Source organism: Pseudoliparis swirei, chromosome 7, assembly GCF_029220125.1.
Source record: "Pseudoliparis swirei isolate HS2019 ecotype Mariana Trench chromosome 7, NWPU_hadal_v1, whole genome shotgun sequence".
Taxonomy (NCBI): Eukaryota; Metazoa; Chordata; class Actinopteri; order Perciformes; family Liparidae; genus Pseudoliparis; species Pseudoliparis swirei.
The window spans coordinates 15,567,671-15,583,206 of record NC_079394.1 but is presented as its reverse complement, the minus strand read 5'-3'; the positions used below and the strand labels follow the sequence as shown (position 1 = coordinate 15,583,206).

The 15,536-nt window shown below is 40.2% G+C and overlaps 1 protein-coding gene across 1 annotated transcript in view; it reads right to left on the bottom strand.

The window, feature by feature from the left end:
* The window catches only part of LOC130196447 (ral guanine nucleotide dissociation stimulator-like), a 30,876-nt gene extending 26,537 nt beyond the window's left edge, over positions 1-4,339 (bottom strand). The window contains exon 1 of the mRNA XM_056418606.1: positions 4,056-4,339. Within this exon, the coding sequence (XP_056274581.1) occupies positions 4,056-4,223 (168 nt within the window). The 5' untranslated portion in view covers positions 4,224-4,339. The remainder of the gene's footprint in view (positions 1-4,055) is intronic.
* Between the last annotated feature and the right edge of the window lie 11,197 nt (positions 4,340-15,536).

Below are 15,536 nucleotides of genomic sequence, written 5' to 3'. Positions count from 1 at the left end.
TTAACAGGTGGAATGTTCACCATCTTGGTGCTAGCATGCTAACATTAGCTGATTAGCATTTAACACAGTCTAGCTAAAGTTGATATATGTGGTCGTAAAGAATGAAGTTGGCCTCAAGGTGGCGCTAAAACAAACACCAGGAGCTCCTACAGGTGAGCGTGATTGGGGAGAACCAGATTTAATTGGAAACCATCCAACAGTCGTTCCTGAAGCCGACTCGCTAACAGCAGTAAAGATGGAGTGAAGTTTCGGTGTCTAGCTTTTTCCTTCTGCTGTCTTTTCTTTGAACAAACACACACGTAGTAACGACGCGGCGCCGTTACAACAATATTGTTGTATATTGTATAGTTCGAAACTTACCTCTACCTGTTTCCTCCTCCCTAGGGTGTTCGGGGGGCCCGAAACACCCAGGTATAGTTAAATATACCGAGGTTATAGTGTACCTTATTAATAGGATGGACACAGGTGGTGATAGATGGGAATGAATAGTTTGGGGTTTAGTCGGATTGGATACATAGTTAGGATACACATTTGTTGTTACGTAGACTCACCTCGGGGTGGTTGGTCCAGGTTAATTGGCAGCAAATGGTGTATATATAAAAGCTCACTTTTGTTTGGGAGGGGAAAGAAAACCGATGGAAGAACTAAATAAACTTGAGTGTCTTCCTGAATGCTGACTCCAGTGATTCATTTGCCTCTTTGGCTACTCGGGCACCCTGACACACGTCCATTCTTCTTCTACTCGCTGTACTTTCCCTCTCATCTGTGAAAAAAAGGCCATTTCTATGTCCAATTTACCAGCAACACAAAAGGGGCTATTTTTGTCTTTTTCCCCCTTCCACTTAAAGCGTGACCTTTACGAAAGAACAGAATTATTTTCCTTGAAATGAAGTTGACGGATCAGGACAACCGATTAGATTGGATTCGAAAAAGAAGACCTCGATCCACATTTCCTGCCATCTGATAATTCATTTTATCTGCAGCATCACATGCATTCCAAATATATATTTTAATTCAAAGTGACGGGAGAAAGGAGGCTTGCCGTCAGTCCGGTGCCTTCGAGTCTCGCCCACACAGTTCGTTCCAGTTCCTCACGAACAGATTGAACTCGTGCTTAAGTTCCCTCCAACAACTAGAGCTGTTGTGACAGATATGAGTGAAACACACCTGAGGCTGAACGGGCTTTGTCAGCTGGTATTAATCAAGAGCTTCATAAGGAGGATAATCCTCTTCTCTCTCAGTGGGGATAACTAAGTATGTCACCACCTTTTATTGATTAATGCATCAAATACTTGTAACGTTTAATTTAGAACAGAGTAGTTCCACAGTGTAGTGTCCATGTGGGAGACCTAAAGTTCTCGTGTGGAGTCACATCATTCATCTATTTAACACTTTGCTGAGTCACCGTTAGCACTGAGGACAATTAGACCATGAAGCTTGGAGAGCCGTTAGAGTCGCTCTGCGTCTCTGATTTCACTGCAGCTTCATAAGAGCCCTGAGCATTGATTACTTCTTCAAATAGATGTGAAGACTGTTATAGAAGGGACTGTTGTTCGGACCCAACGGTCCTGAACCGGGAGTCCAGTTTGAAGGAATTCCTGTTGAAGACCTCGACGAGCAGCAGTACGATCTTTGTTGAGCGGTCTTGTATGTTGGTGCATCTCTAATCCTGCTGCTTTGTTATGAATGTTTGTTTGTTTACTTGAATGCACTTTTTCATACTGTTTGACATGCATCTCAGTATGATAATATGTAGAAAATGTTCCGAAAGAAAATTAGAGGTTCCCAAAGAGAACTAAGGTTTCCAGAGAAAACTAGAGGTTTCCAAAGAGAACTAAGGTTCCCAGAGAAAACTAGAGGTTCCCAAAGAGAACTAAGGTTTCCAGAGAAAACTAGAGGTTTCCAAAGAGAACTAAGGTTCCCAGAGAAAACTAGAGGTTCCCAAAGAGAACTAAGGTTTCCAGAGAAAACTAGAGTTTCCCAGAGAAAACTAGAGGTTCCCAGAGAAAACTAGAGATTTCCAGAGAAAACTAGAGGTCCCCAAAGAGAACTAGAGGTTTTCAAAGAGAACTAGAGGTTCCCAGAGAGAACTAGAGGTTTTCAAAGAGAACTAGAAGTTCCCAAATAAAACTAGAAGTTCCAAGAGAAAACTAGAGGTTCCCAAAGAGAACTAGAATTTCCCAAATAAAACTAGAGGTTCCCAAAGAAAACGTGAGGTTTCCAGAGAACACTAAATAGATGTGCCCAAAGAAAACTAAATAGAAGTTCCCAAAGAAAACTTAATTGAAGTTCCCAAAGAAAACTTAATAGAAGTTGGCAAAGAAAACTTAATAGAGGTTCCCAGAGAAAACTTAATAGATGTTCCCAAAAGAATACGTAATAGAGGTTCCCAGAGTAAACTATAGTTTGCCAAATAAAACTAGAAGTTGCCAAAGAGAACTAGAAGTTCCTAAAGAAAACTAGAGGTTCTCAAAGAAAACTAATAGATGTTTCTTATTAACGGGATATTATTCATCAATCAAAATGCATCGATGCTCGGCATCGCTCATCGGGACTGAAGAGGTCTGATCTCAGACCAGCATTAACTGAGCCTCGTTCACACGGTGACCTTTCCTTTCTCTCTGCGTACAGTTAAATAACCGTGACGTGGAGTAAACATCCCTTCTCGATTCTCCCCGGCACCGACGTGGAAAAGAAAGGCGCCGATTGTGGAGGGGAAACCCGTGGCCTCCTGCCGGGCGGGCGGTGGCCTGGTGTGTGTGTGTGTGGGGGGGGGGGGGGGGGGATTAGGCATTAGGTAATTGTGTTAGAGGGAGAGGATTAGATTCGAGCAGTTCACTGCTGCTACTTCTCTGAGCCCGCAAAAGAAATAAAAAAAGGGAAACTCGGGTCGTGATATCTGTACGGCTCGACGACAGAACCGAGCCGAGGAGAACTGGTTTAGGGTCCAGATGAGACCGGATCCACGTGGTCTCGGTCATGAGGTTGTCCGATCAGAGGCCTCGCGTAACACCGATAAATACGATTAATCGCCCCCCCTCCCCTCCCCTCCTTCCTGATCTGATAGAATGTTCTGGAGAATGTTTCCACTTAATCCACGAGGTGGAAAAGGACTTTTAACGGATAACAGATATAAATGTTGGGGTCCCGGGTCACTGAGGGGTTGAAGAGGAGCAGAAATATGTAAGTGGAGCATCATGCTAGAGGAAGACAAATATCTCAACATCATTGGATGGATTGTCATGACATTTTAATTGAAAAATAATAATAAATGAATTAATATAATAAATAAATCTAAAATAACAGTAAAACACAGCAATAGTTTGAGGCACATTTCCAGCTTCTCCAATTCAATTAGTTTCCTCTGTTTTATATAATAGTAAATACAATTTCTTTGGGTTTTGGACTAAAATTCCCCTTTTTTCTGTTGTTGAAACAATTTAATTGATAATAAAAACGATTGAGTTGCAGCTCGCATTGATCTCACAACGCAAAGCGTGGCTGTAGACTCTTATTATGAACCTCTAATGGTCATTACATCCTTATTGCAGTCTACCTTACATACTATTTTATTATTATTCTATCCCCCAGTGACTCGCAGAGGAAGGTCTCAGTGTGGGGTTGAAAAAGAACAAGTCATCCTCTTCCTCTGGTGCCAACGGTGGACTTTCCCTGTGAATTCAGAGTGTTATTGCTCTGCTTTTACTTTAGTCTCGTCCATATAGTCCAAATAGACCTCTACATTATTATAATCAGGCTTTTACAAGGTTTAGAAACCCAGGCAGTGGATGTCTTCACGTTACATGACGTCATCACTGTCCATCTCACACATGAGGGCACACTCAGAACTACGAGTTGTTTACATTGTGTAATAAACTGTTTATTACCATCTGTCTGACGTTAGTTTATATACACTAAAACCTAAGAAAAAATGTCTGCAACTCCTTTTTATTTGTGACTTTGAGTGATCAGACCCTGGACACTCAATCCGGGTCCTGGACACAACACAACAAGCATCAAGCATCACCTAACGGACCTCACCCCCCTCCCCTCACCTCCAGCAGCGGCAGGTCCGGGTCCAGGTGCGTGAGGCTGTGCAGGACCACCGGGCCCCGGTCCTCCGCCAGCTCCAGCCTCACCCCGTCCCAAATGCTGCGCACCCTCCACGACGAATCAAACATCTCGACCGGCTGTCCGGTGCGCGTGCCCGGGAAATGGACCATGGGTGCCGATGGAGCCGCGAGTCAAGTCACAGTGACATTTTTTTATTTTAATTAATTAAAATTAGAATTATTTTCTAACTGTTTTTAATCTGTGTTTCTTTATTCTTGACCGGAGAGTCGGCGCCGCTGTCCGATGCGTTTAGGCGAGTCACACTGGGGCTGTGCTAAGCCCCGCCCCCTCACAGGCCCGTGCTGCGTTCAGGGCCGTCGGCAATAAGATACCCTATATATTTATATAAATTATGACAAAACAAGGGTAACACGGCCGAAAAAAAACATACATTATTTAATCTCTATAATATTTCAAACACACACACACACATATATACATATATAGGTGTATCTTTATTTCTTCATTGTTTTATTGTGTTCTTATAGTACGACTTTAGCAGGTTATTTTTTATCATCCTTTAATACGTTTTCTTTTATCCACATTTTCGATTGTTGATTTTGGAATAAAATATATATATTTACACATTTGGTTTACTCCCTACAAATCAGTATAATTGATTTTATTTTACTTATTTGCAACTTTTTTAATGTATAATTTAGTATTTTCAAAATGCTGTCGGAACACTTGTGTGGAAAACATTCAGAAACTACTACTACGATCAGAATATGCTATAATAATAATAATAATAATAATAATAATAATAATAATAAATCAATATTTTCCCTAAAGTCACATGTATGAATTCACATCATGTGGCATTTAATGAAGTCGAGCAGCATAATAACTGACACAAAGCTTTTTTCTGTTTCTTAACGAGGACTTTTCAGATCTACGAGGTGTCCCTGAAGGCAGCGTTACGTCATGCCTTTGGGAAATGATGGCAGTGTTGTTTGTGTTCTCACTGTGGCAGCAGGCTGGGGTGGGAAAAGAAAAGTGTTCATAAAAACACTAGAAAGTAACATTGGGGCAAGTATGATTAGATTTAAAGGTACTTGTATGAGAACATTTACATTTTACCTCCACATTAAGAAGGAAATATTGAATGTTTTACTTTATTTGTTTACACATCTTTACTAAAAAGCTTTAGCAATCAGTTTAATAAAGCAAAAGCTACTCAGAAGCATGATAAGTATTTAAAATAAGTTCAACTCTTTAAAATGCTGCTTTATTGTTAAAATCTAATAATAAGATGAAATCAAATAAAATCGTATTAATTATAGCAGACGGTTTAACTTTCAACGTGATTTTATCTATTTCAAAAAAAAAATTAATGTCGATTTTAGTCGCCTTGATGCATCCTGTAATATGTCAATCCTAGAAAGGATTTTTGGTGTTATATAATTATAAATTAATTATATTTGATATGTATTGCAGTTCTTATCTTGCAAAATGTGTCCGGTCATCACTTATTTAATCTAAGGTAACGTTTTTAATGACTAATTTAAGACTTTTAGTCTGCATAGGACAACAACTAATGGATTATATTATTAATTAAACTGCTTGTTATTTGCTAGATTTACTGAATAATTTGGTTTATTTAGTCTATAAATTGTCAGGGAATCGCTGTAAAAAATATTGCCCATCACCAAACACAAAGATCTCCACCCTCCTTCACAATAAGAGCCCAGGACAAGGTGAGGTGAACCCAGTAACACGTCCAACACCGCCGCCTACTGGCCAACATTGGCAACACACCACAAGAACCGAGATAGCCATCCTGAGCCGTTAAATTCGATTAATAACTAATTAAATCATCCGGTTTCAGTGAGAAGCAAACACGTGACACGCGACACCGGCCGCCGTGCAGGAAATTTACTTAATTAATTACTTCCACGCTCAATATATTGAGAGCTGAAGGCAACTATATAGAAATATGTCTGACCTCGACTGGTCTTCATCATCGGCTTCATCACTCACAGAGAAAACACTGTGTGTGTGTGTATGTGTCTGTGTGTGTGTGGGTATGTGTGTCTGTCTGTGTTTGTGTGTGTGTGTCTGTGTGTATTTGTGTGTGTCTTTGCATGTGAGTCTTTGTGCACATGTATGTGTGTATCTTTGTGAGTATGTATGTCTTTGTGTGTGTGTTTGTGTTTGTATGTGTGTGTGTGGGTGCATGTGTCTTTGTGCATGTGTATGTCTTTGTGTGTGTGTCTGTATGTCTGTGGCTTTGTGCGTGTGTATATGTGTGTGTGTGTCGTTGTGTGTGTGTAAGTGTGTGTGTGTGTGTGTGTGAGAAAGAGAAAAGAAACATACACACAACCGCATCCTAAAAGATCTCCGACATGTCGAGGTCATGTCAGGGTGCCATTGGGGAAGGCCCCCCCCCAGTGGAGGCTCACTGTGGCTGCACTGGGCTGCTGCCAGGCAGATACAAACTCGGACAGAGTTGCGTAACAAGGTAATAAATTGAGAATAAACTGATTTTAAAACATTGACATAACACTGAAAAGGAGACGCAGAGGAGACCTGAAGGTGTCATGTCTTAAAGCTGATCAATCACAAATCAATATAGTCACATGAATAATAGATTATCTATAATGTGAAAGGTTACAGAGAGCAACAAAAAGACACCAACTTTGAGTTCTGTGAATTAATTAAATAATGAAAAAAGAAACGTCATCTTGTGAAAGGCTTAATGATAGGTTCATAACTCACTATGATGTGCTTTTAAATCCTCCTGAGAAGCTTTTAATATGCAAACAGAAAGTAAATGACGACGTGTAAGTGTGTTTGCAGTTGTAATAATATAAAATATGTCCTCAGAGGAGAAGTTATCCTCGTTTGGGGCGGGCCAAACAACACGTTTCCTGAATCCTCAGGAAGACCTTTTTTTTTTAAACACATGGTCGTTTTCTGAACCCAAAAAAATCCAAATGTGCGTCAGAGGCTTTTCAACTTGTGTTCCTGCTGCTCTTTGTTCCTGCTCTCTGGGATCTTGGGGAACATTTCGACAGTAAATCAAAGACCAGGCACAAATTATTGACCCGATGTCAGAGCTATTTTTAATAGCTTTAGGGCAAGTCTTAAAAAGAAAAAACGCACAAAGGGTTTTTTCGGTCCCTGAATGCTGAAATATATATGTATATAAATATATATATTATATATAAAAATATATATAACGTATACATGTAAACATCTTTTACATTTTTTTACATTTACTTAAATTATATTTATTTAAAAATAAGTGTATTTAATTTATATTTTATATAAATCTAAATATATATTATTTATATAAATATATATATATATATATATTAACATCTATTTCATTTATATTTTATATATATATATATTTATAAAATTTAAATTAAATACATGTTTGAAAAATACATACATTCATATATACGTATATATATATATTTTTTAACATTTTAAAATTAATATTTAAAATAATAAACATGTTTTTATATGTATATAAATATAAAATATTTTACATTTATTTAATTTATAGTTTATATATATATACATTTTTTTCATAAATATATATATATATATTATATTTATATACATATAAAAATAATCGTGTTTCAAAAGGCACATTTTGATCATTTGATCAATCAAATGTCCTCGAGATGTTTGTCCCGCCCTTTCTGTTTTTCGCCTGTCAATCATCTTCATCATGACTGTCTCCTGCTGACCAGCGTCCACACGGCCTGTATTCTCATATTTGCATCTTATTTGTATATTTATGTGGTTATTTACTGCCTATTTTTATTTGACATTTAGTGGGGGGCTTTATTATAAATACTATTATTGTTATTATAAGAAGGAAACATTTTTGAAAAAAATTTCTGTGTTAGTTATACACAAATATTTAAAATATACTTTTTTTATGCAACACACACAAACGTTTTGTCACCACATCACAAATCAGACGGGCTCGTCGGCGGCAGCAAGAAAATAAGTATAAAGTCCACGTGTTTATGACAAAAGTCCAACCGGAGTCCAAGTCTGTAATCTGCCCGACAACGACAAGAAAAATCACGTACAAGTCGGGATGACACAGAAACATGCCTTTTCTTTTTTGTGTTGCTTTAAAAAAATATGCATTTTCTGTTTGACATTCAACAAGAAGTCTCTCAACTAGAACCAACGTCACATGACGTGCATCTGAACCGCTCGACCCCTGGGACACGTTTGAAAAAAGAAGAAGAGAAACGGATTCTCTGCTTCAGATCATTGATAATAATCCGTCCTCTCATCTCCACCACATCAACGAGAGAGAGTGGAAATCAGAATGAATCCAGTCATAACTTCTCCTGTGGGTAGTTGTGTTGGTTTCAGTTTGTGCTCTCGTTAAATGTTCCGAACAAACCACAGAAGAAGACATTGAATCCAACCTGTTGGCCGGCTCTCCTCCTTCCTGTCCCGTTGAAGTCCTCGCCGTCCCAGCATGCACCTGTCCTGACCAGCAGCCCACAGAACCACCGGCTCCAGCACAACATCACGACCTCCCCCCAGAAGTCTGAGGATCCGAGTAGTCCTTCACCCGGGGGCCTCCCACTCCCCTCGCCACAGATTGGACGGCCCCCTCCCCCCTCCATATTTGCTCTCCCAGCTGTGTCAACAACGCGATGAGCAACACTAGAAAAAGTTAACTTGTGCTGGGGGGGAAACAAGTTTTATTTCCAGAAACTGGAGGTCCAGGTCTGTCAAAGGTGAAGTGAAACCTCAGAGTAGTAATGCCCAAACACCGCCACAACAACAACAACAACTACAACTCTCAGACCCTTTTGCACCGTCAGAAACAGAATGAAAGCCGATGACTTCAAAGGGACTTCACCACGAGCAGACCTGAGGGCCGAGACCCAGAACCAGGAGCCCTACATTAAGGGTCTGTTGGCCCGTCCCCCAAACTGCTTCTGCCGGGCCCTCGGTCCCTGCTGCGGCTCCCCCCCGCTCCCCCGAGGGGACTATTCTGATGGGACATCTAGAATCCGTCCCTTAAAGGAGGGGTTCTGTCTCAGTTCAGCTCCACACCCTCCTCACTCTATGTTCAGTCACTCCCACCTTGTCAGTCCCTCGTCCCTTCACCTGGTCCTCATGCCCGTCTCACCTGCATCCCATTCCCTCATTAGTCCCTCACTAGTCCTCTGCCACATTGTTTTGTGTTTTTCCCGACCGAGTCCTCCAGTGTTCCGTACTGTTTTCCCTAATTCTGCCTGTTCGGTTCCTGAAGGTACCTGAGTAAAAGATCATTATTTGCAGTTCTGTCTCCAACAACAAACCAGCTGACGTGGTGTTGTTGTTGTTGTTGTTGTTGTTCCCCACTTGCAGACACACGGTCGTCCTGGTTCGCGCTGCTTTGGGAAATAAACCCCATGAGGGAGTCTGCCAGCAATAGAGCAGAGACGAGAAGAAACTTCCCATTCACACCCAGTGAAGCCCCTCGCGGCCTCTGGATGCATCCCCTGCCAGCAGAGGCATTCAGGTACTCATCCGAGGGCCCGGCATTTAGAAACTTTGCGTCAACAGCAGCCGACTGGGCGACCATCACCCAGGCTGAAGAGGGACTTGAACCAACCTTTAACTTCTTATTATCCTGCATTGCTTTATTGTTTAGAATCTGTTATCAAGCCGAGCGTCAATGTTTCATTTTGTCCGTTTTCACTTTTAACTTCTTTAATTTCTTTCTCGTGAGATGTTTCTGTCAGCACCAGGAGGATTATTTATGATCCGAGAAATTAATGGTTTTTATATCTGCTTGTAGCTACTTCCTTTGCACCTTTCTGCACTAACATCCCCAATGTATTGCCATTGTTGTACATAACTATGGCTTTTCTGTTGTCTTTAATGTCTTTTTATATTTATCTTGTTATTGGAACAACGAGAGCGTACGTTTAAAATTCCATGTACACACTAAGACATGGCCCATAAAGCTGAACAAAACTAATTGAACAACAAAGTGGCTTGAAAAAACAACTAAAACCATAACATGAGGCTATCTGGTAATACATTTATTCAGTTGTACGTATCGGCTTGGCCACATAAATTAAGAAGTCTATATTACAGGTTCTATATCTGAGCTTTTCATTGACTCTCACGGCTCTCAACATGGCCGTGCTGCTAACGAGAAACTGCAGCCAAGTCAGGCTGTCAAAACGTATTGAAAAAAGATTGATGTTATCATTTCCTTTTTGTAAAACCCTAAAGAGAAGCAGCACTGATGAGCATTCATCAAAAGCCCAACTCTTTAACGACAACAACAACAAGTCACCAACAAACCTAAACTCCGGAGTGTTGCTGTGCTGAGGACGAGTTCCTCTCAATGTGCACGCGGTGATAAACAAGACTTCCTCAGGGTGTCAACAAGTCTGCAGACGTCCATTCATTTCCTCCTGAGGTCTGACGGCTCGACCGCAGCCGGCTGTCAGACCTCAGCTGCACCTCCTGCTTCATGAACATTTCACGAACGTTTCTTCCTTCACGATGAGGATCGCAGGCCCTGAAGTTGAGTTTCAGACGAGTATTGATTCCATACGAATCCATTCCTCTCTGGATTTATTCCCTCAGTAAACATTGTAAACATGAGTTTATTTCTCAATCTCTAGTTTCAAGTCTTCTTCTATACAGCATGATGTCATCATTTAGTACATTATGGTCAGACCATGAAGCAGGGGATGCTTTAGGGGCGGGGCTACAAGGTGACTGACAGGTCGACGCCAGAGACGTAGACGACAAAACGTTGACGTCCGAAATCCAAGATGGCCGACGGCCAAGTCAAGGCTTCATAATGCCATCCTCAAACCGGCGGGTGACATCATCGTGACTTCTCATACACAGGCCTCAGATAACCAGATGACATCACGATGACATCACTGTGACAAAGCCCCAGAAGACTGGTGGTTTCACTTTAATAATAAATATACTAATAAACAACTTCATGCATTCATTTCCAACATCAGGACCAGAACACAGCAGAGAGAGAGAGAGAGAGAGCGAGAGAGAGAGAGACTTCCTGTGACCCAGAGGAAGTCTCCTCATAAAACACAATCAGGTGGCGTCTCACTCTGACGCCACAGCGCAGCTCCAAATCTAATTAAATATTATTGCTGGAGCTCATTTGATACGACAACATGACCTCAAGGTGCTCTACTGAAGAAAAGATATACAAAATAAAAACAAGCTAATCGCACAGACGAGAAACAACAGGACGATTATATCACAGGTGGAGAGCTCCTGCCTAACAATGTCAATCACTGGGCCTAAAATATGGTTGAAATATGATTAAAATATGATTAGAATATGGTTAAAATATTATTAGAATATGGTTAAAATATTATTAGAATATGCTTAAAATCTGATTAGAATATGGTTAAAATATGATTAGAATATGGTTAAAATATGATTAGAATATGATTAGAAGATGGTTAAAATATGGTTACAATATTATTAGAATATGATTAGAATATAGTTAAAATATGATTAGAATATGATTAGAATATGGTTAAAATATGGTTAAAATATGATTAGAATATGATTAGAATATGATTAGAATATGGTTAAAATATGGTTAAAATATTATAAAAATATTATTAGAATATGCTTAAAATATGGTTAAAATATGATTAGAATATGATTAAAATCTGATTAAAATCTGATTAAAATATGATTAGAATATGGTTACAATATGATTAGAAGATGGTTAAAATATGGTTAAAATATGATTAGAATATAGTTAAAATATGATTCGAATATGATTAGAATATGGTTAAAATATGATTAAAATATGATTAGAATATGGTTAAAATATGGTTAAAATATTATTAGAATATGGTTAAAATATGGTTACAATATTATTAGAATATCGTTAAAATATGATTAGAATATGATTCAAATATGGTTAGAATATGGTTCTACGTGAAGTTGAACTAAGGAACCTCGAGAACAGGGACAACAGCCCGAGACCTCTAGGCCACGTATGGATTTAAATTATAAAGATTATTATTATTGGAAAAACAATAATTTTCCAATAAAAATTACTAATTACAGAGCATTTAAACATCAAATCTATGTTTGTTTTTGCTTATTTTAGACCGAATATAATTTGTAATGGCTCATATATGTAAAGTTGCTCGGCGAGAACTCGAGAACAGAATGACGAGGATCTAAAACTGTAAAAAAAGAAAACGACTGCACAGTTAATCTAAAGTGAAATCTCAATATGGGCTTCTGCAATGTTCACTTTTAGAGGAGGTGTTAAACATCGACCTCTACGGATGATTTTCAATAAAAACGAGAATGGTTTAGCCCAGACATGGGCAAACTACGGCCCGCGGGCCACATCCGGCCCGTTAGGCTTTTTAATCCGGCCCGCCGAACTTGTCCAAATCGCAGTTTTGTTTACTTCCGGTGTGCGTTGGCGCGGAAAGTACTCGTCACACGAAACCCTTCACCATGATTTGTCAATCCGTTTGTCTGTCAACATTTTGCGAAAAAAACAACCAATGAACACTCAGTAAATCACAAGGGACCTGCCCACCACACAGGTGAGGCTCATTTAGAAACAGCCGCAGTGATTTTGGCGAGCAGCACGGAGCCTCCGGAGGAACTGCAGAGCCACGAGGAGGAACACGCAGCCAGAAGAGATCCACTTGGACCGGGTAAGTTTCTCTACTAAACATTACGTGTCCCGTCACGGTGTCCGTTACGTGTGCGTGGTGCTGACTAGTCTTGTATTTTACAGAGAGGATTCACCAGCGCCTGCAGCTCCACCTGCAGCTCCACCTGCCCGGCCAGCAAAGAGGTCTCGTGACACGATGACATGATGTTATTATAGTGAAGCCATATTGTAAATAGTCTGTGTCAATAGTTGTGTTCTGTTTTCTATTTCTCAACATGTATATAATGTAGATTTTTATTTATTTATGTACAATACATATTTATTTGAAGAAAACAAAATTAATGGTCATTTTATATTTGCACACACCTCATGAAGCTTTATCTGCAATATGAAGTCATTTCTCAGTCCCATCTTTATCATTTTGGTGAATGTGTGACACACCACATCATTTCTACTCAAAAAAACGATAATATAAAATTTAGTTTTCCACATTTATTTACATGTATCTAGCATTGTATTCAGATATTTCACTGCTTTTGTGAACCTATGACCTTTTGGTAAACCAATTTCAAAAACAAAAACAGTTCGTCCACATGAGTAAAGGTGTGTTTTCAGAAGCGATATGAAGAATTTTTAAAAATCGAACTTCAATTTTCAGCTTTAGGGCCATATTTTCTCTTTCCACTTGTGCCTGAGGACAATTGTGCCTCATTATATAGAGAGCTGAGACAATCCGTCCATTATTTTTGCGGGGTTTAAAACAATTAGAAAGTATTGAGCTTGATTATTTCGTTGGGTAATAATATGTTTTGAATGTTGAAAGTGATTCCATTGATCTTTTTCCAGTAAATGTTGATTTCTTTAACTTTGTACCTTTAATTGAAATGTATAAAAATCAGACGCAATCTCCAGGTTTAATAAATTACATTGCGTGTCCAACAGCTCCTGGCCCGGCCCCTCTGTCAGATTTTAGAACCGATTGTGGCCCGCAAGTCAAAAAGTTTGCCATCCCCTGGTTTAGCCCTCAAATAAAAAAAGTAAATAAAACCCACAGAGTTCACGACCCTCCAGGTTTAATATCAGCAGTAATAAAATGTTCACCGTCAACAATAAATCTGTTGTTGTTTTCAGACTCGTTAATGAGCTGAAACAGGAACAGCTCCATGAGGCCATGTGGGATTATTACAGACACGACCAAACATGTCACACACACACACACACAAACTATTAACAACTGACATTCCCACCGAGCACAAAGATCATTTAGTTTTTCTTTGTGAACAAAACAAATCATAAAATAAATATGTAGAGCAAAAAAAAGAAGAAGCTGCGAATGAAACTTTGAGTGAGTCATGTGACGTCTGTTCCCCAGCACTGATTGGCTGTTAATTGGTCCGAGGCGTGAAATCCAAAAAAAACAAGTAGAGAGAGAGACAGAAGACATCAACTTCTGGATCAGACCATCAGTGAACCACACACACCCACACACAAACACAAACACACACACCTTTCATTTGCAGGTGCACACATACAGATTAAGATGTGAAACACTGCAGGACTGCACACACACAGACACTCACACACACAGACATAAATACTTAAATGTACTCGGCCGTATGAGTGCACTCAAGCAGAATCACAGATAGAAATGGAAACACATGTAATCCCAATTCAAGGCTTGCTTTTACTCATACACACACACTCTCACACACACACACACACGCACACACTGGCGCTCACCAGGTCGTCCAGTATGGTGACGGGGAAATCGAACATGCACATCTTGACAGGCTGTGCGAGCGCTCTGTGCAGGCTGAACAAGGACTTGGCTTCCATGCTGAACGCACCGCGCAGCAACATGCAAAAAATATAAAAGGAGAAGAAGAAAAAAGAGAAAGTCCACGAGCCGTCTGCTCGCTGCTCGACAACCGAGAGGAATCCGTCTCAGAGAAGGGAACAACAACAACAACAGAGGAACCCCTCCGCCGCCTTACTCCTCCTCTTCCTCTTCCTCCTCCGCTTCCTCCTCCTCTTCCCAGCCACCAACGAACCCTGCACTCCCCTCTTTTCCCTCTCTCCTCCTCTTCCTTCTTAACCGTCAGCAGCTGCTCTCTCTCTCTTTCTGGAAGGTATTGCCCAACCAGCTCAGTGTGTCTGAAACCTTCCGGGGCGAGAAAAAAGAAAAGCAGCCAGGTGCAAAAAAAAAGAGAGAGAGAGAGCGAGAGAGAGCGAGAGAGGGAAGTCGACTCTCTGCTGCTTGAACCAAAGAGAGCCCGATTGTCTGTGTGAGCCCATTAAAGATGAAGCGGGGGGGGCGCCTGCTGCTTCTGAGGCCGGTGCATGAATCAGCTCATTAATGTTGGAACCAGCCCTCCAGTTAGCGTTGCTGAGGGGTCTCTCTCCAGTTAGAGTTTCAGTTTAAGAGTCACCAGTCAACTGTCACTGTTACGCCTGTTTAGAATGTTAATGTGTTGTTGTCCGACCAAACGACTTGGTTTCCTGATGGTTGATAATGTGTGTCATGTGTGACAGTCTTAAGGGAAACACTAATTCAAAATAACTACAATTTATTTAGGTAAATAACAATAATGGTTTTATGGTTTAAAGCCGCCGCGGTGAGTCACCAGAGTGTGATAACGTTGCTTTAAATGTCACACTTCTGAGAGTGAGGTGTGTGAATCCCTCTGATGGTTCCCACCTTTCATCCAGAGACTTCGTTTCATAACCGCCCGGTAGTCTCAAATATGACAGATTAGGAATCTTAAACCGAGAGCGACAGCATTGATTAGCCAATAAA